The 25,404-nt window shown below is 37.9% G+C and overlaps 1 protein-coding gene across 9 annotated transcripts in view; it reads right to left on the reverse strand.

Moving 5' to 3' along the window:
* Positions 1-1,000: 1,000 nt before the first annotated feature.
* The window catches only part of TAB3 (TGF-beta activated kinase 1 (MAP3K7) binding protein 3), a 91,104-nt gene continuing 66,700 nt past the window's right edge, over positions 1,001-25,404 (reverse strand). For 7 of the 9 annotated variants that reach the window (XM_013061112.2, XM_045089433.1, XM_004761848.2 and 4 more), the window contains 5 exons: positions 24,804-24,964; positions 18,874-18,967; positions 15,939-16,022; positions 9,660-9,761; positions 1,001-5,260 (listed from right to left, as the gene is read on the reverse strand). In XM_013061112.2, coding sequence (XP_012916566.1) covers positions 5,112-5,260; positions 9,660-9,761; positions 15,939-16,022; positions 18,874-18,967; positions 24,804-24,964 — 590 coding nt within the window. In that variant the 3' untranslated portion in view covers positions 1,001-5,111. The remainder of the gene's footprint in view (positions 5,261-9,659; positions 9,762-15,938; positions 16,023-18,873; positions 18,968-24,803; positions 24,965-25,404) is intronic. The other 2 variants (XM_004761851.2, XM_004761852.3) reach the window with 2 other exon arrangements.

Below are 25,404 nucleotides of genomic sequence, written 5' to 3' on the forward strand. Positions count from 1 at the left end.
CTCAGTCATTAAACATCCGCCTTTGGCTCAGATCCCACATCAAGTTCCCTGCTCAGCGGGAGGCCTGCTTCTCCCTCTCTTGCTCCCCCTGCTTGTTCCCTCTCTCCCTGTGTGTTTCTCTGTCAAATAAATAAAAATAGATAAAATCTTTTATAAAACAAAAATAATGGGGGCGTGGGGGAAATCATAACATAGATGAAATGCAATTGCTTACATAGGGATAATATTGGAAGCTGGATAATGAGCAAATGAAAGGTCATTCTACAATTCTTCTGTATTTGAGTGTGTGCATTAATTTTCATATATTAAAAAAAGTAGTAGAAATTGTTTTGACTCCAAATATGCTTACTCACTGAAAAGGCTACCTACTAGAATTCATCTGTGCTGATTGCTGTGCAAATGTTGGAAGGTGGACTATGACTCTAGCAAGAGGAGGGTCAAGGGCACTGTTGCCCTGCACAAGTGTAAATCCGCCGTGTGGAACTTCTGGGTCCCCAAAACGTAATAGTCTAATGTGGACTGGAAACCTTACAGAGACCATAGTCATTCACCGCATATGTTGTATGTTCTATGGACTATATTGCTATAATAAAGCATGCTAGAGAAAAGGAAGTATGGAGAAAAGGATAAGATGAAACACATTTGTCGTCCTGTATTGTTTTTAGCACAGTCCACACGTAAGTGGACCTGTGCAGTTCAAACCCATATTGTTCAAGGGTCAACTATAGTTACAAATGATGAAAAAACTGAGAAGAAAAGTACTCATTATTTAAGTTCCTAACCTAGTCCACCATTTTCATAAAATTTGCTTATCTATCCTTCTGCCCAGGCTTTAAAGTTAATGGACATTTAATACCCCAAATCTAAAATTACGACGTGATCTAAAAGAGGAACAGAAATATGGAAGATTACGTTTTTGAGACAGCATATTTCAGTCTAGAAAACTAGGTGTTGGACTATAAATAAATCATTTCTAACTACACAGAAAAGATGCAGAATGTAGTGTTTGTTTTTAGTTTATTAATTTATTTTGCAGGAATCTTCGACTTTCCGAGTATGTACTGTTTGGAAGTACGATGCATGCATAGCCTTTTAAAATGCCTTTGTACAATTTCACCTCAAAATAATGATTCACAGCATACACAGAAATCTAGAAGAAACATGGTATTTACAAGATTTAATAAGGTCTTGCTGTTTTAATGAAGAAACTGATCAATTCTTTTACAGTAGGGAAACACGGACATCGGGTGTCATTATAAATAAGAATTCAGAATTGTTCAGTCTCAAAGCAACTTTTCATGGCTTTAGAAACTAATATTGGGTCACCATCCTATTAATCTCTGAATGCCCAAGCCATGCAAAATCTACTTGTATTAAATATTTGGGGATGCAAATAATAAAGAAAAAAATGCAGGTCTAGTGAATGTGAAAACACCATCAGAATTAACTTTTACAGTAAGAAAATACTGTTAATTGTTTCGAAAAGATACAGTAGTGGTGCAACAGACAGTGCCCAATTTATTCTCATTTTTTATAGTAACATTTCAATGGTCATTTTTCTTGCTCAATCGATATACAGACACACTGCAACATGGATTCATTCCAAGTCTGAACAGTGGTTACAATAGCAAAATAAATCAAATTTAACTATGAAGGGACATCTTCACATTCCAGGATACATCACTGATATTTTCAAAGGACAAATTTTCTATGCCTTATATCCTTGCTTTTTGTTTATACTGTCAAAGACATTACAGTTACCTTGTAAAATACTATAGAAAACGGAGTTGCCACAGAAAGTTGGATACGAACCCTTGGTAACCAGGACAAAACAATGACAAAATTTACGGAAACAATAATTTTTTTTAATAATTAAAAAGTACTAAAATCGAGACCAGCTCCTTAAAAATTAAACTGCTCATCACACTTCCCATTTCGTTCAGGGAAATAAACAAATTAGCAACACTTTCCCCACCATCCATTATCTTCTCTAAAACTACCTTTTCTACAATGCAGTTCTTTAGTTTCTTTAAAGCCCCTTCCTCTTTCCTCTCGCATACAAGGTCATTATATCTGACAATGCTGAGAAAGTTTCTGGCTCTTCCATTCCCACTTTAAACTCCTCAGACCTACTCCAAAAGTTAAGGGGCAATGTACTTTTAACAAAACAACAAACGTGCTTTCTAAAAACCCAGTTTACAAAACCATGAAATAGCGTAACGTGTATCATCAGGCCTATGTGTTACCAGGTATATCAAACTAGGCGTGTTATAAGAAAACATACTTTTCACTAGAAAAACGAGTGCACCAACGGACCCCGAGAGCCAAAGGAGGGCAGCAGACAGGCACCTTCTCTCCGCCCACTCCGGCGCGACTGCGTGTGCTCGTCCATCTGACCAGGAGATCCTCTTGAAAAGACACCTAGAAGTGGACTGAATTCTTGTTTAAAGCGGTCACGGGCAAGAAGTATATACAGGGGACATGGTTAAATTGACCACATCTGTCAGTGTAAGACAATTTTGCTTTCTTGAAAAATGAATAGAGCCTATGTTGGCATATGAAACTTGTGCACAACCAGAAATGAAGACAGACGAAACGACTTTAAAACCCAGCTCTGATGTCTCCTACCCCACCCTCTACACCTGAGAGACTGGTTGTTTCTTTTTCCTGGCAGGTGAAAACAATGATTTACTAGATAGATCACCAAAGGACTGGAACCATGCATCTATTGCGTGACAACAGCTTATTAACCGGGATGTGTGTTCATGCAGTAGTTGTAAAATCACCTACAGGGTTTTAATAAAGCATCCGACTGTTTGCATACATGCTACTTTCATTCTCAACGGACATGTCCCAAGTTAACTGCTGCCCCTTCAGCAGATCTAAGATCTAAAGGTAAACCTTTAGCTAGAACACCAAGCAGTATATATATTTTTCCCCGAAATTGTTATCTAATACCATGGGGGGGGGGGGTTGATCGTCCCTAAAGAGATACGAAAACCACACAAAGGCAAAGGCATTGGCGTATTACAGAATAGCAGGACTGAGAGATGGCTACTGGAGACGGACAGATACCAGTGTCACAGAAACCTTTAAAGAATGCAGTTTTCAGGTCAATTCTTTTAAGCCCATCTGTTTTCTCACCATTATTTTCACAGTTTTGCCACAGTTTTATGAGAGATGTTTTATCAGTGTCATAACATAGCCATGCATATTTTTGTGAGACAAGTGGATTGGGGAGGGGGGGATTTTCCACATAGGAAAAGAACATTTTCAAAGCTGTAGGTCAAGTGTGAAATTAGATGATTTTGATGGAAAATGATGATGGGTTATTAAGCCTTTGGTTTCATTATACTATTAAGTGCAGCTTGTTTTTCCAGGTCTGCCAGATATCACTTCTAAAGTAGAATACAGTGACAGCTTCAAGAGCGTGTGTGTGTGTGTGTGTGTGTGTGTGTGTGAGAGAGAGAGAGAGAGAGAGACAGAGAGAGTGTGTGAGTGTGAGAGTAGTGGGGCACACAGTATGGGAGAATGGATATTCCTCAAAAACTCTGGTAAAATCCTTTAGGATTACAAACGTTACTAGTTTTATTGCTGTTATTTATTTTATATTCACCAAAATAACAGGAAGATTCCAAAACCCAATTCTGAGCTAGGAAGGAAATTCAACAGTGATAGAGACCTTAATTAAATGACCTATTAATAATTTTCCAGTGGTGCACCCTAGTGAGTCACATGATTTTATATCTCTTCAGTTATTCATACCTTAAAGCTGGGGTTTCATAAACAAGGAGTGCTTTAGTATCACCTGAACTACTTGAACAAACTCAGTATTATCTCAGAATACAATATGTTAAATTGAAACAGTTCTTGGTTTTAAAGTCCTTTGTATTCACCCTTCTCTTAAAATCCCGTTTCTCGACTAGCCTTCTCTTCCTCCCAGGTAACGCAGTGTACAACTTTATGATCTTGGCCAACTGTAATTTCCCTCACATTGGCTTATTACTGACATGTGCAAATCAATCCGTATTGAACAGCTAATGTTGATTTTTTTTTTTCAGCTAAGTAAGGATTCTGGCACAAAACACTGTGCTGTAAACATCGTGAATTCATCACAAAATTGGAAGGAGGATAAAAAAGGTCCTATGGACTGCAAACATTTCTTACAGAACCACAGATGAGCTCAAGATTTCCGAATGGATTTTGGAATGGATTTACATTTGGCATACATTCACTGTGCTATTGGCAAAGCGCAGTTTTACAAGAAGGTCATTCATAAAATTCATAAAATCGTACTGATAAGGACTTGTTATTTTTAAGGCCAATGGCCCAATAAAAGCATGCAGTAACTTAAAAATTGTATCTACTATGTGGCATAATTAGGTCTTAGTTACCAGTGTTGATTTAGCTTGATGAATTATTATACAAGTAAAAGGGATCTTCTCATCTCTGATTGTACTTTTGAATGAAAGGCACGATATGCCTCATTCTTAACTGCTACAAATCACATTTTAAGCCACTTATGTTTGTGTGTTTGAAATTATCTCTGAAAAAAGCAGCAATTACACATACCCTTATTATTTTGCCCACCCCCCCCAAGTCATATTCTGAGTGCTTTCTCCTGTCCTTCTCTTCAGTAGGAAACAACGGGAAGAAGCATGGGGAACCTTGGTTTTCCACAGAGCTGTGACCAGGTTAAGTCTGCTCTGAGAATTCACAGTTTGTCTGCATGAACTGTAACATGTCACACCATGACTTAAAGTTCTAGTTTATAAAGTAAGGGCCACTCAGCAGTAACTTTAACAATTGGGATTCCACAGAAGAACTCTTGACTTCTCTGTGTACATTCTTTCAGGAGTGAATCCTTTCCCAGTTTCAAGTATCCCTTTCTATCTCACTCTGCAATGAGTTAAGAAAGGAAAAAAGGAAAACCCAAAACAAAGAGAACTCCCCATTTTTCTTGAATGAGCACGAGCCCTACAGGGGCGCTGCTCCTCCCCCAGTGGAATCAGAAATGAAAAGGCTGGGCAGATGCACACACTCCCAAGGCTCCTTTTCTTCTAGTGGGTGCTCCCAGTTTCTCTCTCAGGTCGATGCAGACTCTTGGGCATTCAAGTGTACCGTGGCATCTCGCACTGCTCACAGCGGTTCAGCGCAGGGTGGTTTAGGAAGGTGCAGCTATCACAATTCCATGGGGCCCCCTCATAGTCTTCATCACGGGGTTGTGTCCGGGGACTCTGTTTGGAGCCAGTCAGATGCTCTGAGGGAAGTTAGGATCAAGAGAAAAAAGAGATTGAATTCTTCCAAGTATAATCCAAACTGAAAAATTACAAAAAAAAAAAAAAAAAAAAAGAAAGAAAGAAAAGAAAGGGAAAAAAAAGGTAGTTTCCTACCTGACCTAGGATAAAAGCCAATGAATGTCCATAGCTACTAGAACAGGAAGTTTATGATACAAATTGTACTTGGTCTAAGAAAATAAACTGAAGTCCAGGATCGACTACCATCCCTCATTCAGTATCCATAGATAGTGGTTATGCTGTACTATAGCCAAATGGACAGAGAACTATACCCCAGCATGTGAAATTCTGCCCCCACCTTTCCCCCTTCACTTCAGCGCCCCTACTTCACAGCCCCTTAGAGTAGTGGCCATACTGTATTCAACATGTTCTGGGATGTCTGCCTCCTTCTGGGAGACCTGCAGCTTTACAGTATGCATATGTCAGTTAATAATAAGGGCTCACGAAGAGACGGTTCCTAACAAAGTTGCTCGGAATGGTTAAAAGAGAAAGACTTTACAGTTTTTCGTAAAAGCCAAATTCATTCCATGTGACTCTTTTTAAAAAAGATTTTATTTATGTATTTGACAGAGATCACAAGTAGGCAGAGAGGCAGGCAGAGAGAAAGGAGGAAGCAGGCTCCCTGCGGAGCAGAGAGCCCCATGTGGGGCTCAATCCCAGGCCCCTGGGACTATGACCTGAGCTGAAGGCAGAGGCTTAACCCACTGAGCCACCCAGGCATCCCTGAAAGACTCTTTTTGATTCTCAAATTTCTCCTATCTTTTTGGCATTACAAGGTTCTTCAGGTAGTTTTTTAAAAAGTCTATTATCTGGCAATATAAAATGATCACAACCTTAGGTGGGTCCTCAGGATTTTTTTTTAAAAGATTTTATTTATTAGAGAAAGAGCTCATGAGCCAGCGGGAGCAGAGGGAGAAGGAGAAGCAGGGCGCCTGAGCCTGCAAGATCCCAGGACCCTGGGATCATGACCTGAGCCAGAACAGGCACTTAAATTAACCATTTGAGTCACCTGGTAACCCTGGTCCTCAGGACTGTGTGTGTGTGCGTGTTACGTTAGCCACCATACAGTTCTCATCATTAGTTTTTGATGTAGAGTTCCATGATTCACTGTTTGCATATAACACCCAGTGCTCCGTGCAATCCATGCCCTCCTTAATACCCACCACCAGGCTCATCCACTCTCCACTCCTTCCCTATTAAAACCCTCCATTTGTTTCCCGGAGTCCATAGCCTCTCATGGTTAGTCTCCCACTACGTTTTCTCTCTCTTCATTTTTCCCTTCTCCTAATATCCTCAGGACTTTCTTTAAAAACACCTGAAACTTGGGGAGCCTGGGTGGCTCAGTCGGTTAAATGTTGCCTTCGGTTGGGTCATGATCCCAGGGTCCCGGGATTGAGCCCCGCATCAGGGTCCCTGCTCAGCGGGGGGTCTGCTTCTCCCTCTTCCTCTGCTCATGTACTCTCTTCATCAAATAAATAAAATTTTTAAAAATACTTGAATCTTAGATTCCTCCTAGATCCTCATCTCTCAGCCTTGAGCTCAAAAAGGCTCTTTGCTTCGGGAGTTAATCTGTAAATCCTGCTTTTGTGGATTAGCCCCTACTGAAGGTGGCAGCAGTGACTATGAGGCGAAAGGTATCTGGGTGGAATTCCCCCTGGAATCCAGATCATGGCCAGAGGCTGGGAAAATCTACCTGTTAAACCAGTGGAAATCATCACTGTGAACTGTAAATGAGATTAAGATCTAAGGTAGGCAACCTATCTAAGCAGGTCACAGAAGGAACTAAGATGGAAGGATTTAATCAGTCCTCATTTGGGGTTAAGTCTATCTTCCACTGGAAATTAATGAGCTCACTTGTGGTTAGCAATTTGTATTTCATGACAAATGGCTGGTGTGGACGTTCTCCAAGAGATAGAGAGAACTGAGCTTCAGACCTCCAACCCTACAACAGGCAATAATAAGACTCAGGCTTTGGGCACCTGAGTGGCTCAGTGAGTTAAGCCTCAGCCTTCAGCTCAGGTCATGATCTCAGGGTCCTGGGATCAAGCCCCACATCAGGCTCTCTGCTCAGCAGGGCTCTCTCTCTGCCTGCTGTTCTGCCTACTTGTGATCTCTCTCTGTCAAATGAATAAATAAAATCTTTTAAAAAACAGTAAGACTCAGGCTGAAACAGGAAGGAGATGTTAGCTTTACAACAAAATAGAAAACCAATGGTCCATCAGCCTATTCCTAGAACTATAAAAAGGAGAATGGGTTTGTTTGTATGACCTCCACTGGCCATCTGAGTGGCCATTATCACCCACCTTGTATTTTTTGGCTCATGACTCCAAAACACAGAGACTTGATAGTTTTCTTTTTTGTACAATATGGAAGAATAAAAAGCACATTTAATTGCTACGGCCTTCTGTTAGAGGAAAAATGTTCTGCACGCCATTTCCAGAAAAGGTCCTCTCTCATACAGTACTCTTTGGTTTTCAGGGCATTTTGTTCTCCGAAAAGGTAAACACGTAAACCATATTGCTGTTGGCTTTTAATAAACAGGCTCTGAAAACTCACTTTTATACTTTCCCAGAGCAGGCAACTTTTTACTTCATGAAGTATAACTCCAAACCTAGCCTAAAATGTTATTTTCTAAACTCTATAAATAACTGCACAACCTCTTTTAGCATAACTAATACAGGATACTTGGGGCTCCTCTTCATAGTCTAATACTGTACACAAAGTAAAAATAATTTCCCTTCTATACTTTGAGTTCTTGCCTGAGACCCTCCTGTAATAAAAGACAGACTAACAAGAAAAGAAACAAAGTTCATTAACATATGTAGCTCACACAGACAGGGCAGAGACCTAGAAAACCTAACTTAAAATACCATCTACAGCTAAAGACAAAAGAAACATGTTGGGGGGAAGGCAGGGGAACCAAGCAGGGAAGGTTACCTGACTGTTGCCTAGATTCCCTTCTCCACTGATCCACTTCTCTTTTGATTTAGTCACTAGGCTCTCTGGTAGGGGCAGGGAGACATTTCTAGGTGGAGATTGCCTTTATCACTGTAGATGTTCCTTACAAAAGGGTAACTTCTACTCTGTTGTCAGAGATTCTCCTGCCTTTGCAGTTTCTCAGAGTAATCCTTTTGGAAAAGAGGCATGTTTGGCGGTGGCATATTTTTCCCTTCAGTACCATAATGATTTAATTTGGAATCAAGTCACTCTGAAGAAACTTATCAAAAGAATTTTAAAGGCACCTAATTTAGAATTATTGTGGGTAAGACGCTGCTCATTTCATCACAGGAAATACTGTTTAAATAGAAGTATTTAAAACCCAAAAGACATTTTAGATGTCCATTTTCATTTGATTTACATTTGTAAAATTTTGTCTTTTTATGGACTTTTCAAAAGAAAAATATTTCAGGTCTCATAGAAAAATTAATATGCATATGTATACACAAATGAAAAGTGAAATCAGTATGTTTTTCCTTTAAGACTAATTATTTTTAGGGGCACTTGGCAGGCTCAGTCAGAAAAGCATGCCACTCTTGATCTCGGGGTCATCAGTTAAAGCCCCACATTGGGTATAGAAATTCCTAAAAATAATAATAATAATAAACTTTAAAAAATACTACTTTTAAAGGGGTTAATAGGCCAGATTTCCATAAAAATAACCATCCTCAAAAATAGCACAAATCAACAGTTTCACCAATATTGTTTATATTACATAGCCATACTTGTATAAACCCAAACATAGACAGTATTTTTAGAATGCTTATTTCAACGGAATCCCAGGGTAAAATTCAAGAAGCATTAGAAAACTGCAGTGAGAAGTTATAAAAGCCAGAACTTTCAAGTTATTTCCTTAATTACTTGGCCTTGCTTTCTAGATGCTATTATTAGAGCAATCTGTCCAATATGGTAACTGCCGGCCAACTGAAATGTGACCACTGTGAACTAAAATGTGCTCTAAGTGTAAAATGTACACCAGATTTCAAAGATAGTGTATGAAATCAAGAATGTAGAATATCTCACTAGTTTATATTGACTTCATATTGAAATAATACTTGGCATATACTAGATTAAATATTTTAAGTATTTGCCTTGTATTATATTTCTGTTGGGCAGCACAGCCTTAGAAACTCAGCAGAGAGAATAATTATTTTTAAGGAATCTCTACACCCAACGTGAGCCTTGAACTCAAAATCCCAAGCTGAAGAGTCACAAGCTCCACCAACTGAGCCATCCAGGCACTTGGAGAGAGTAATTTTTTTATAAAGAGGTGGGGAAAGGTGGACTTTACTTGTGGTTAAGTCTACATGGGCGAACACGTGTCTTTGGACTTTGTGCACAAAATCCGGACACACAAGTACAAACCCTCAGCAGCTGCTGCCTGGGTGTCATGGACGTCTGCCTGTACTTTGGAGGTCACGCTAATTCTTCGGGCTTTCCTCTCAATTGTGCAAGGGTCTGACGAATCTGCATGAAAAGAAGCAAAGCCAGGAGAAAAGGGATTAAAGCCATCCATGAGAAGAGTGGACAGGCTCCCAAGGCTCTCCCATGGCACGTGGACGGTTGCGTGTTTGTCCTTTCTATTGCTTCATATTATCATTAGTTCTCCTGTGAAGGTAAGTGCCATATTTAATATCACTTTTACAACCTATACAGAACAGTGCTCTTAGAACTTCTTCCATCCTCTATAATTACTTGGATGCAATGCCTAATTTTACCAGTTTTCCCCCTTCCTAGTGCAAACTCAGTGACGGTAATTAAATGTAAGGGCAAAATGTGGAAGATGATACTTCACCAACTGCCTTAGTAAGCAACAGTTATGAGAAAACCATGGGTTGAAAGTAAATGATGTATAAGGTTAGCCAAAAAATCCATTAAATAATATAAAACTATAGTACATCATAATTAAAGAGTAGGATTAGCAGTAACTGAAAAAAATCAGAACTCAAAATAATGAATTTATTTCTATTAATTTATACATGGTTAGTAAGAAGTCCTTTCTTTGTAATTAAGACTTGGTATCATCTGCCCTTCAGAACCAAAGAATGATCTTCTATTTTCTGATTAGTTCTGAGCCCATATAAGCAATCCTCTAGTACGATCCACCTTTGGAAATCACTGCTCCAGAATTCTAAGCTTGGTACCTAGGTATGTAAACACATCATTATCAGAGTAAACAAAAGCAGAGTAAATGGTCTCCTTAGGCTCCAAAGAATAGTGTCAAGTTCTATTTCTTAAATTTGTAAAGCACTTTCATAGTGTCACATACTTATTCTCACAGACTCTTGTAACAGCCCTGTAAAATACACCAACTACTGGACTGATCACCTTTCTGGTGCACGGACTAGATCTGAACAAGGTCAGGAGGCCAAAACAACCCAGACATCAAGCTGTTGGATACCAAGGTCAATGCTCTCACCATTGTGTTACCAATGATAGCTTGGGGAGGCCTTGCTGGGTCAGCCAAGGAACTAACATGCACACTGCACTGCTTTAATACGAAGCTCAGTCCAAAAAGGTTTCTGGGTCTCCCTCTTTTTCCTTCTGTTTCTTTTCCTTACTCTCCCCTTTTCATTACCATACTTCAGACAAACATCCGCATTCCACTTGGATTTGCAGTTTACGTCTGTAATAACTCCAAGACATTTATTCTAACCAATAAATCAATCCTACCTGCTATTTATACTTTATCTTAAGTGATACTGCAAGAAAATCTACATTAAACTACATTAACTTTTTTTAAAGAAGAGGCCAATTTAGTTTAAAAATCTGCAAATGCTTAGAAGAAAACAAATTTGACTTCATAGAGAAAATCAAATAGCTTTTAGAAATGTAATGAAAAGTCTTCTTAAGGAATTGCAGCATTAAGTTCTATTCATAAATAATACTATTTTATACTCTCACCAACAGTATATATAATGAAGGCTCAATTACATTGCTATGGTAGAGATTCATTTATACTTAAGATATTAGTTCTCTACTCTACTCAAAACTGTTTATGTAGAAGATAAGCTGCTTGGGGCAGGAGTCATGTCTCAACTTCGTAGCATCAAGTGTCTATGCACATTATCCATCTACACACTGAGCATTTGCTCTATAATTTAAAAGCTGATCGCAACTGGAATTTAATTACAGCTAACTCTGAAGGACTAACCAATTATCAGCTTTAGCAAAATTTGTTTGAATTCAAAGTGCCTTTTTTTTGTATAAAACTATTTGTAGAGAGCCCAATGAAGCTTGATATTACAGCATCCTAATGATGCAAACAAATCCTGTACTATTCCTAACTGAGCTGAACACTAGCTCTCTACCTCAAACATGTGGTGCTGGTCTCAAAGACAGCAGGCAGAGTGACCGTCTGCCACACTGCTCTCACCACTGCTAGAACACGGATTATATGGGCTCCTGGCAGCTGATCTATTCCATTATAGATTCTATTCTCCTTTTACTACTTTGTGAGTTTTCAAGGTAAAACTTATACAATGAAATACACAAACCATGTGTTGCCATATGGAGTTCTGACAAATGCATGTATACCTGAATAATCCAAATCCTGATCCAGATATTATCATTAGCCTATAAAATCCTCCCACGCCCTTTCCCAGTTAATCCCCAACCTCTCCTCCCAGAGATAACAGCTGTCCTGTTTTTTTGACAGAAATACAGCTTATGAAATGCATGTAAACAATCATACCGAACACATTCTTTGCTGTTTTTCTTTCAGCATTATGTCCTTGAGGTTGGCCCATGTTGAGTTTAAAAATGCTGATTTGCACCACTCAGTGTATCAGTTTGCTTATCCATTCATCTGTTGATGGCCCCTTGGTATGTTCCCAAATTTTTGGTTATTTTGAATAAACATGTTATGAATCTTCTAACACAAGTCATTTTGTGGACACAGGCTTTAAATTCTTTTGGATACATTTTTAGAAGGAGAACTGATGAGCTACAGGGCAAGCGAATGAATGTTTGGTTTTGTAAGAAATGGTCACACCATCTTAAACTTTTACCAGAAATGTGTAAGAATTCCACTGTTCTATGTTCTCATTAATGTTTCAAGCCATCGCTATTCAGGAATCTCAAGATTTTAATTTGCATTTTCTTAATGTCTATTCAAGTTGAGTGTTTTCATGTGCTTATTGGCCATTTACATATATATTTCTTTGTCAAGTGTCGACTCAAATGTTTCGACCTTTTAAAAACTGGACTGTCCTTTTATTACCGTGTTACAAAAGTTCTTTACAGATTCTAAAGACCAGTTTTTGGGTTTTTTTGACCATATGTGTTTACAAATATTTTTCCCCAGCCCCTGGTTTTCCTCTACACTTTCTTAATAGTGCCTCTTGATGAGCAGAAGAGTTAAATTTTAATGAAGGCTAAGGTACCAACTGTTCTGGGTCCCAAAAATTCTAAGCTAAACCTAAGATGCAAGGATATTTTATATTTTTCTCTGGAAGTTCTGTAATTTAGCTTCACACTTCAGTATGACCTACCTCAGATTTTTGTGTATAGTAGGAGGTAAGAATCAAAACTGGTAATTTTTCCATTTGGTTATCTAGTTCTTCCAGCACTGATTGCTACAATGACTTTCTCCATTGGTTACTTTAGTGGTTTTGTCAAGAATTTGGCAGTGTAAGAGAGGGTCTGTATCTGGGCTATTTATAAAGCTACAGTCGCTTCTCTATCTACTTTTTATCCCCATGCCAGTAACACACTGTGATGGCTACTGCTTTATAGTAAGTTCTAAGGTTAGTTAGGGCTAACACTTGCAACTTCATTCTTTTTACAGATGATTCTGGATACCCTACATACAAATCAGGGGAAAAAGTAAGTTTCCCAATTTTGATTTAACCGCAAACATGGTATATTACTCTAATTTATTTTGGCAACATTTTATAGTTTTCAGCATATACAGCTGGTCAGATTTATTCGTAAGTAGAACATGTTTTTTTGATAGTTTTGTTATTCTCTTTTTAATTTCATTCTTCAATTGTTTGCTAGTATATAAAAATATAGTTCTTGTATACCAACCTTCCATCCCAAGACCTTAAGTTCTTGTTTAGTATCCTTGGGTTATCTTTGCAAATAACCATGTTAGTTGGTGTGGCTGCTGACTTTAGTCAGATGCTTTCCTTGCATCTAGTAAAATAATCATGAGCTTTTTCTCCTTGATTGATAGTGCATTCCTGAGCTAAAACAAACATGATCATGATATATTATCCTTTCTATTTACCATGAATATTAAGGATTTTTTTTTTTTTTGCTTTAAGTGCAGGATTATTGATTTGAAATTCTATTTTCTTTGGGGGAACAGGGTGAGTAGGTAATCCTTATCAGGTTTTGAAATCAGGACTCTTGGGACGCCTGGGTGGCTCAGTGGGTTAAAGCCTCTGCCTTTGGCTCAAGTCATGATCTCAGGGTCCTGGGATGAAGCCCCACATCGAGCTCTCTGCTCAGCAGGGAGCCTGCTTCCCTTCCTCTCTGTCTGTCTCTCTGCCTACTTGTGATTTCTGTCTGTCAAATAAATAAATAAAATCTTAAAAAAAAAAAAATCAGGGCTCTGCTGATTCCATAAGACCCAAAAAAAGGGGAGGAGTTTGTTCCTCCCCTATTTTCTCAAAGACTGTGTAAGATTGGTAGGATCTCTTCCTTTAATGTGTTATAGTATACACCCACCAGTGCAGTCATCTAGGTTTGGAGTTTCCTTTGTGGGACAATTTTTGAGATAATGGATTCAATTTCTTAAACAGATATATGACTATTATTAGGTCCTATATCATCTCATTTTCAGTTTTGAGTAGATGCACCCATTCACATAAAGTGCTGAGTTTACATAAAGATGTTCACCACATTTTATTATTATTTTAACGGGTAACCCATCTTCTGGTTCTGATTTTGAGAAGTTGTGAATTTGTGTTCTTTCTAGATAGACATAATCAATATACTCTTAAGTTTTACTTATCTTTACATCTCTTTGACTTTGTTGTTCTTTCCTAGCTTAAGGAATTTTAGGTCACTGATTATATTAATCTTCAGGTCTTGTGTATCTACAAATTTCTTTGTACTCACTGCATAAACTCTGTGTAAGTAAAGAATCTGACCTTGCCTAAAGCAGGTCTAGTTTTAATCCCTAGTTCCTAGGAGATAACCACTAAAATCTTGAAAATTTCCCAAATGATTGGAGTTGTCTCTGTTATTTACAGTGGGCCCTTTGGACCATACCTGAGAGTTTATGCTAATGAGATGGCTCATGGTAGACACACTGCTCATCAACTGGGTAGTCTATCCCCAGATTAACAACTTTTCAACATACTCCCTTAAACAGGATGATTCTTTTATAACAGACCATGAAACAATTATGTGTTGGATTAGTAATAGGAAATACTTCTTTAGTAGACACTCGGGCAACATCAAGTTTAAAACCCCATGTATTATTATTTTTTTATTTGACAGAGAGAGATCACAAGCAGGCACAGAGGCAGGCAGAGAGAGAGGGGGGAAGCAGGCTCGAGCCCAGGACCCTGAAATCATGACCTGAGCAGAAGGCAGAGGCTTAATCCACTGAGCCACCCAGGCACCCCAAGCCCCATGTATTATTAATCCAAATGGTTAAAGTGGTCAGTGATACATAACTCTGTGACTTTCAGCTTGAAACGGCATATAATGTTGCCATAGTGCCAAATCTAATACTTGGAAGTCATCCACTAAGACTCTTATTTGTATTTTTAGGAATCATACTATTTTAAACGCAGATCTGATTAAACATCTATGGTGGTAGTATTACTGCACTGCAACCTATAAATTAAATACTTAAAATACACAGAAAACTGTTCAACTAAAATTTAGGTAACGAAATTTATATCTTACCTAAGAAGTAGTAACTTGTTTGCTTGTTACTTTATAACAAGATTTTAACTTGTTTCACCCTTAAATTGCTTAAAGCAAAATGGATTAAGATACGAAATGCATACTTTAGCTCAGTCTTGAGAACTATACAAAAGAACATGAGCCTTAAGTAAGAATGGGACAGAAAAAATTTATCTAAATCCAATGACTCAAGATGTAAACTTAATTCAAGTTAATTTTTTAAGATACTGAAATGCCAATTAAACACTGATACATAAATATAAAAGAGAACAGATCCAAAAGTGATTCCTCCAAATCTTGGCTACAGAGGATTTATTTTGACCTTCATGAAAAAACACCTAGTCCCTATCTAGTTATTATGTTCACTTGTTGGGCACACAAGGATTCTTCTGCAACCTGCTAGTCTCAGATCTACTACAGATACAATTTAACATTCTAACGTAAGACGTTTTATGTTCTCATGATTTTATAAGAATTATCTTTTAGGATTACAGTTATTATAGAGGTAAGAAATTCTAATATTCGCTATATAATATATTCTTTAAGTTCTTTTTAAAAGATTAATTTGTATATTCCATTTAATTACCTATGACAGTAACTCCAGGAGTTACTAATTTTAGTGCTTTTTAAAGTATGGGCACAGTAGTATCAATATGGTTAATTTTTTAATGCTGAACAAGTTAGCATCTCTAATAGAAATTTCTTCAGCTAAAGAGGTGAACTCTCAAAGAATTCTGATATTTATTTCTATGATGTTTATGGCATTTCCCTACTCACCTTTTTTAGATGGCTTGGGTGGTACAACTGGGCCAGGTTCTATGTTGTCATAAAAATTATTCATGGCTTTTGGATCAAAGTTTCCTATAAAGAAAATAAAATCACCATGCATTTAAGGCTTTCTCCTATTTGACTTTTTTGTTTAAAAATGTATAGAAATAAAATAGCTAAAATGGGAAACTGTGTTCTAGGGTTTCAAAACTCCTATCACCTTCCCACTGAAAATGTTTTTCTTGGTCCCAATGAGAAAAGACTGCAAGCAAACTACCACAGCATTTTACCACTATCACTTGAAGGAATATTTTTCTAACTGCAAAGCTAGTCTCTTTCAGCAGGATTATGTACGTGGCACACTTAGGTAGGTAAATGAGTAGGAGAAATTAAAGAAAGGCTAAACTATTTTCTAGTGTTTCCTTCATCTCATTCATAATTTACCTTAAAAAGTTATCCATTATGAATTTAACAGTGGAAGAAGTCAAACATACAAATTTACAAAAGACGAATGAAGTCAAACATATTAGCAGCAGCTCACAGATTTCAAGAAATGGAGAATACTGAATGTGGTCTAAAGATTTAACAAAGATGATAAGGTGCCAATTTCAGAATAATAAATACAATGATCCCTGAGAGTTTTGTCTTGCCACAAAATTTTCAACTCTCTTAAAAAGTTCACTCCCTGGCCTTGTGCCGATTTCAGTCTAAACTCCTGCCATGATGGCTCCAAGGTGGATTCTGATACAGTGGCAACCTTGGGTCCTACCTTCACCTCTGTGAACCCATCACTGTAATTGGCTTGTTCTGCACAATTCCAATTAAGCAATGTAACTACCATGCTTACTAACAGTTCAAATATATTAGATGTTTTGATTTCTAGACATTATTCCCCCGCAAGTTTCCCTCACCAAAACCAACAATAAACCTGCATTTCAGCAATCCAAATAATGATCTGCATCTAGATCCATTCTCTCACTTCAAATTCACGTTGGCATTCAGTATAAAATTTTTCCAGAGTGTGGAAGAGTAGAATTCAGTATAAAATGGACATATTTGGACCCCTTATGAAAGGAGATTTAGAAATACTTAAGCACCAAAAAGAGCTCTTTGTTGCCCAATGGAGACCAAAAACACAGCTCTTTGCTTATAAAACTTTAATAGTGGTTCTTGTCCAGGTCCTATTACAAATGCTTTTAACCATTTGGAAGATAATGGAAGCCACAATGCTCTAAGATGTTGCATATGTATTTTTTCAATTACTTAAGTTACAGCTGATGTTTTAATTTCTAGATCTCCTAAGGCTGACTATAAATACTCTAACTGGTTGTTTGTGTGTTGTGCTTTAAAAAGCACCCAAGCAAAAACTGATGCGGTCTCCCAATACACTAACAATGATCTGTATCACCCGGCTATAACGCAGAGCTCCACTGCTTCAAGCTACAAGTCTGTAAAGGGACTACTTTGTGAAATGCCCAGGCTGCTCAACTTTCATATTCAAATTTGCTTCTATTCAGATTGTTCGGTATCTTTTAGGGTCCCAGGCTTCTACTATTAAAGTTAGCCCATTGCCATTTTTAGTTGGGATTTACTATATACTGTCAAAATAGAGTAGAAGCTCCCTTAGCTGCCATAATTGAAAACAATAAGTGGTGGTAATAGAGAGGCTGATTGAAACAGACCTTTCAAGAAAAACTACTTGTCAACTTCAAAGCTGGACAAAGACTTTTTTTTTTTCACCACGTGTCCACTGAAGTTCTACACAGTCTTTCTTACATAAACATCCATGATGAGTTACAGAGGAAGTGGAAAACTTTTTTCTTATGTAAAGTTGCAGAAAATCAGCATTTCACGTTGTGTGGACCTGTAATTCAATCTGCTGCAAGCCCCCAATAGTGCTGGTGAAGCACAAAAGCAGCCCCAGACAATATGTGAACAAATGGGCATGACTACATTTGACTACAGCTACAAAAAGAACCAACAAGCTAGTTTGCTGAGCCCTAAAATTCTACAATTTTGTATTGTTTTGAGTAAGAAAACAGAATGCTCTTAGATTTTTGTGATTTATCCCCTGAACCCTTTGCTCAGACCACCCCCCAACCGTGCCTTTTTGTTGTTGTTTTTAAAGTAATTGGCCTTTGGGAGTTTTTTGGTAGAAAGAACAGCTCCTCCTGCATTCTTGTCAGCTTAATAAACATTAAATTACAGAAGCAGAGTAACTGGTATGTGCAAGTTAGCGAACAGGTACAACAAACTCTCACTGAGCAGACCGTTCAACCACTAGGAGTGACAGTACTTGAACACGCCAGCACATGGTCCCTAGTCATCAGTGTGCAGCAGCTGCGGACAGCGTCAGAGTATTGTACAGGGGGAAATAAAGAACATCACTAACCTACGGAGCTTGGTAAGTGAAAGCTAAGAGAGCTTCTACTGTAGTACAAGTCTATAAGAGAGCCAAAACAAAAACAAAAAAAGCCAAAAAAAAAAAAAAAAAACCTCCAAAAAGTCTGAGATACAGCTGGATGTTTTCATATGATAGATATAAAAAATGGCATATGGAATTTACTTTAAAAGTGAGAAATCTGGTGTTCTGATATGTGATTCCCTATTTTAACAGATACTTCTGATGATTACCATAACATCACTCTAGGAAGTTTTATAATTAAGACCCATCAATACAAAATATTCATAGTAAATGACTAGAACAAGAAAAATGCGGAGTAACCACTTAGAGCAGTCTAAATGACAAGAGCTTAATGATGGAACTGCCAAAGTAAAACTGTTTTTGATCCCCCAAATCTATGACCATGGAGTAGAAGGATCTCTTGAGTAGAATTATAATGGATAAAAACTATCTCTTAAACCTGTAAAACCAAAAATGATGGCTATTTAGCAGCTTAAAACACACTATTACTTATGGTTTACCAAATAATCAAGTCTATACCTCTAGATTGAAGGAGGTCAACTTCTTTCAGTGTACAGTCAACATTTATCTGGAGTTGTCTGTTCATGCTTCTCAATCTTGTCATTTCCTCAGGCTAGTAAGAAAGGACCCAAAATAGCAATTGTGGGAAAGTCATTATCAAGCCCAACATTTAAGAACTGCTATTCATATTAATAGGTCTGATTGGTCATTACCAACAATATGGCCTTAGTCCATAAGAGGGCATGTTAAGAAGTCCTAAACATTTAAAGGAACAATCAGGTAAAATGGGGACATCAGTATGACCACATAAACACAAAATCTGCATAAAACGTGGCAAGATACAGTACTAGACTATGTTTTACCATACAAAATATCATTTTAATCACAGGGCACTAAAAATAATTTACTTCTACGCTTTCATGGTAAGGGAAACTATGAGAATCAATCTGTAAAACAAGCAATGTCCTTGATTTTAGTGCTGTCCAGGCTTGAAAAAACAATAATACTAAGTATCAGGCACTGTGTTTACCAGAGGTCTCATTCTTTCCTCAAAACATCTTTCAGGCAAGTACTAATATCCTTGTTAATTTATACATGAGGAAGCTGATGCACCCACAGTGCATATAATTTTCCCAAGGTTATAAAACACAATGATTGGTAAAACCAGGATTTACATCAAACAATCTATTACATGAAAATTTCACAAACAAATGGATCCCATTCTTCCTCCATATTTGTTTCCTTCTTCTTGACTTAGAGCCTGGTTTACCTATTCTTCGGCCTTTGAGGGGCACACACAAGACATCAAAATGTACAGAATGCCCTCTTCTTCAGTTAAATAAAGTTTTTTGGAAGTCTTTACATCCCCAGAACTTCTAGATTTTATATATATCTATATATCTATAGATATATAGATACACACACACACACACACATACACGCATACACACACACACAATAACAAACAAAATTCACGTCTGAATTCCAAAGGCAGGGATACTGAAGCTTTCAGCACAGCCCAGATATTAACTCAGTTAGTTACTAATGTGCTTTCAACTACATGAAGTAAAAGATAAATATCTGCTGTGACAGAATAAAATCCTCTTCCATTAAAAACCTTTATTTTTCTACAAACTATGTTAGTTTAAGAGCAAAGAAAAAGGAGTAAAAAGGTTCTTAATTCACAATAATGCAAGCTCTTATGCTGTTAGGACACGTCATCAGAATAAATGGGACTGCCCCTTGCATTACTAAGTATGAAACATTTGAAATATGTGATAGAATACAGTAAGAGCTACAATTGCTTAGAATGCTATGAGAACACAAAAGTCATTTAGAACTATTTATTAGGGATTGCTTTCTTTTTCCTATTTGCAAAAGTATGGGACATTACCAAGTAAAATGCTTACACCTTGTCTGCCAGGCAACATTAAAAGGGTTTAAAATATACCTGAGCATTTATACTAAAAATAAAGGACTTGTCCAGAGGTTTCAAAGACGGCTATTGTCTTCCTAGGAATATGTAAAAGAATTCATTCTTTGTAGAGTCATAACAGAAAAATTCAGGACCTAGAGGAGTTGCTTCTTCCTATGTGGGTGGCGGGGGGGGGGGGTTGGCCACAGAGGTCATAAAGAGTGAAGCTCCATAACTAAGTATGGAAGTACTGTAATACACTTTATATATAGTCTAGAGGCTACAGCACATTTGCTTATAACAAGAGATTTACTCAACAAAGTCATTTCCAAAGACAAGAGAACCACTCCAATTCACTAAAAGAATGGTATACCTATAAGATTCTTATGTCCTTTTTCATAGTTTCTGATTAAACCAAGGTCAAAAAAAATCTGAAAAGTCAGTACCATTCACCAAAAAATACACTGTCTTTTCAGGGAGGAGGGGTTTCAAGATTGGCTGTAACTTAGATCTGTTTGTAAAAGAGCTGACATTTCAAAGTGAAAAACTCTTAAGCTTTTTCCAAAAAGGGGCAAAACTACCTTAAGTCAACTGAGCACTTGAAGAAGTTGTATCACAGAGACCCAGTCGAAGACCACTGGAGTTCGGTGGCTTGGCCTTAATTATGCATCTGAGACTAACAAACATCGGTTATTCCAGAAACCCATTTAGAATAAGACAAATGACAGGAAAAACTTGACTAAGGGGGTAAATGGCATCTCTTGCCTTAATCCAACCTTATTTATCTTTCAACGTGTAACTTAAATTTCCCTCTCCGCCATGGAACTGTCTCATCTTTGAACCCTATCAGCAAAAAGTTAACATTTCTATCTCAAAACACTGAAAGTACTTAATATCCTTAAACTGGCCAACATTTCTGATTTAATGTCAATTTACATGATCTTTTCTCTCTCACACACAAACACGTATCAGGTCACAGACACACATTTATCCTTTTACATAAAGATCTCTTTATGAGATGACCTCTTCAACAGCACTTAACAGTGCTTTGCAAATGGCAGATTAGGGCGATCTTCCACTTCTGCCCTCCTTAGATTACTGCACTGGTGCTCTGAGCTTCTACAGCTGGCAACAAATGTGCATTCAGTTTCCTGAAGCATGCACATTTCTTAGTACACTGCTTGATAAAGAAATGTTAAAACCTGAAGGTAGAAATATGTGCTTAGTAGCAAAACAATAGTCCATTCTCTATCACGTAATCCCACACGTGAGTGGGACAAAGATAAAGACAGCCATTTTACTGAAAACCTAACTCCATGCCAGGCACTTTACATATATTGCTTTTATCTTGACAACAATATTAAAATATATTTAACAGAATTCCCTTTTATAGATAGGGAAAATCAAATGCAGATAACTTAGATATAGTCAGTGATTGCCAGAACTATTCTGCCTCCAGAGCCTATGTGAGCACTTTTTTTTTAAGATTTATTTATTTTGGGGGGCACCTGGGTGGTTCAGTGGGTTAAGCCTCTGCCTTTAGCTCAGGTCATGATCCCAGGGTCCTGGGATCGAGTCCCGCATCAGGCTCTCTGCTCAGCAGGGAGACTCCATCCCACTCTCTCTCTCTGCCTGCCTCTCTGCCTACTTGTAATCTCTCTCTCTGTGTCAAATAAATAAATAAAATCTTTAAAAAAACATTTATTTATTTTAGAGAGCACAAGTGAGAGAGATTGGGGGAGAGGGGACAAAGAAGAGGAAGAAAGATAATCTCCAGCACATTACTCAGTAAGCATGGAGCCCAATGTGGAGCTTGATTCCATGACCCTGAGATCATGATTTGAGCAGAAAGGAAAATCCAAAAAAAAAAAAAAAAAAGAAAGGAAAATCCAGCTGCTTAACTGACTGAGCCACTCAGGTGCCCCTTATATGGGCAGTCTTTACAAGGATGTCATGGTGACTCGAATGAGCCTCTTTCAACAAAATGGAATTCTGACAAAATGCTTTACTTCTGGATTAATTTCCTACATAATATACATACGTTATGCATATTCCTGGAGTTAAATCAAAATTTTGCAAAATGGTTCAGGGGTGTGTGTGTGTGTGTGTGTGTGTATCTTAAATAGGATTTTCCAGTGTTGTCCAACCAACACTGGTAAGAATACTTACTATTTGTTGAGGATTACATATATTGATTATGTATAATATTATTTAATCCCATGAGATGGGCACTTGAAGATATTACAGGTAAAAAAACAAGCAGAGAAAGTTACTTCTCCAAGGATATATGAGTAGCAGGAGGAGGAGTCAAATTCACACCCGATAGAGAGGCACTGTCTGAACCTCCATGTAGAATTGTCCCTCAGCCATAGCTAATAGTCCCTCACTTTACTCTAGGCCTGGCAGCAGAAACACAAGGCAATCACACAAATTTCTCATCTCTTAAATATTGTCAGCAATATGGGCTACCAATTTCTGAAGCTGGGTGATGGCTACACAGGGGGTTCATTCTACTCTTTTTCTTTTTTTAAGTAACTCATCAATAAAGATGCTCATCTAAAATCTGGATTTTGTTGAAGCACTAACCTATGTTACCTTTGACAGTTCTTTACTTTCCAAAACAACAACAAAAACCAATAGGGTTTATTTCAGCAGGAATTACCACACAGCAAGAGGTCACTAAACAAAACTTATTTAGTTATGTTAGGGAAATGACTTTTATGTTAACAAAATCTGCTCATGCTCCATAAGTACCTAAAAGACTCCAAAGTGCCCAACCACCAGGATAGATTCCTCTGTGGGTTATGTTCTTCAATACCACCCCCAATCGAAGAATTCAATTAAGATTTCAAGTGGAGAAAACACTAAGAAAGTTATTACCTTTCAGTTAATGAGAGCTTTATAATTTTCTTAGTGCTTTAAGTAAAACCCTCCCTCCTTCTTGGTTCTAATACTGACTATACTTAGGAATTTTGTCAGTATTAGAAAAAATTTCATTAAATTACTAAATATGCCTCTTTATCAATAATCAGTATCAATAATTTCCTTCTGAAAAATTCCACTGGTTCCCCATTACCAGCAGAAGTTCAAACACTTCACCCTCAAGGTCTAAACCGCAATTGACAGGTGCACATTTACCTGTTAGGACACCAGAAATTTCAGCTTAAGTGTAAGACCTGTATTTGCTGCCTCCTGAAAGTCTGTCTCTGCCTTAACTTCGCACTTTTGTTACCTCTATGTTCTTTCCCTCTTTTCTCTTTTGTTTTCCCTTCTAAAATGCTCTCCCCTTTCCTCTCTCCCTCTACAGCAACACTATATGTAGACCAGTGGGTCCTCACCCTCTTCCCCTCCATTCTATTAACCTTAACAAAAATCAGAAACTCCAGAAACTGGAGACATGCTTCCAGACTGCACCTGACTTCAGGAGTTCACAGGCTGCCTTTGAAGCCATGACCTTCCATTAAAAACCTATCTATGAAGGCAGAGCTGCAGACATGCTGCTCTTCTCCAAACCTGTAAATGCTGAGAAATTACTCTCCGCTGAAAGAGATCAGGAAAATAAGGAATGGCTCCAAGGACAAAGTAGAGTAAGGTGAAGCCCTGAAGCATACACAGGACTTAGCCATGAAGAGCTTCAGAAGGGCACTCCAGCAGAAGTGCACTGAGTACATACACAGACCAGTTGACATTCGAGTCCTCTCATTACCCGTGAGCACTACCAGCACCTACCACACCGAATTCTAAGTATCTGCCCACGGATCTATTTCTCTCACTAGCACGTACGCACCAAGAACCTAGCTTGGTGCATACATACAGACCACATGCATAAACTCAACAAGGGCTGCACGAATGACTATCAGATCACAGAAAGCTTGTACTTCCATCACAAGATTCTAGGAGACTGGTTTTAAAACATTCTGAATAGTTTAACATTTTTTAGAACTCGTAAACCGTACTTAAAATGTTATGAATATATTATCCAAATCTTTTCATTAGGGCAGTTACTATTAGGACTGCTGTCAGTATGGTTACCTTAGCTCCTACCTTATTTACACTTAATAAAATTGCTCTGCCTTATAATGCTCTATGGTGCACACTTTCCCAGATTCATACTGACACTGTTCTAATGCATTTGAATCGACATACTTGAGAAAATAACTTTTAAATCTTTGGAATTTATACGTATAGTATATGCTTAAAAGAATAAAATGAACAGATGAGAAAAAAATATAAAATGCTTGGGGAGGGTGTACCTCTCTATTTTGACAGAGAGCAATTCATAGTAAATGAGACGCCATACCTCTGTTAGAAAGTCAGTCATTTGAAAATACTGATGAACCTATGGAATTCATACATGTGAGAAGAAATAAAAGCACCGAATTATTCGGAAGAGAACTACTGAAGGCAAAAGTCTCTCATCCATTGTTTAAAATATGGAAAGACCCTGTCAGGAACAGAACATCAAAGAAGAACACATGCCCCAGACAGCCATCACGCCCATCTTCCTGGCCACACAGGCCAACAGAGGACTTACCGTGGGGATTGCAGTGGTGCAGCTGACCCTTCGGAGCCGTCTCTGCATCAGGTCATGCTCCATCCCGTTCACTTCAGCCTTCAACCGCTCTAGCTCCTCTTTCTCAAGTTTCAACTGCTTTGCTAACCTCTCCATCCTTGCTCGCTGATGTAACAGCAAGGCTATAGTGTTACAGATAGAGTCATTGCAGAGGGTAACATTGAACAAGTGACTGGGAAATTTCTATATGCACTGCTAGTGCATAAAATACTCAAAAGAAACCCTGTCCTCCATTCTGAGCTGGCATTTACTCTTGTGTCTTGCTAATGTTATTAAGCTTTAATTTGGCTCTTGGAACTCCTGCCAAAATGACATCATCCATATGTCCGTCTTGCTCTGTTGACCTTCGTTTCCCTAACCTAAGATTTTTTTAACTATACCTGTGTGGTTTTTAAACAGGTTCAATACCAGACATATCGAACCATAATTATAATTACTACTCCTCTTACACAATGAAAGAATATTAAATTCTCAGATACCTTGAAACCTGGATAGACTTTTAAAAAATTCCATCCTCCCTTTAATTACGTCCACTATTAACTAATCCAACATTAGTCTTCAC

Source organism: Mustela putorius, unplaced genomic scaffold, assembly GCF_011764305.1.
Source record: "Mustela putorius furo isolate JIRA1106 unplaced genomic scaffold, ASM1176430v1.1 tig00003836_pilon_pilon_pilon, whole genome shotgun sequence".
NCBI lineage: Eukaryota > Metazoa > Chordata > Mammalia > Carnivora > Mustelidae > Mustela > Mustela putorius.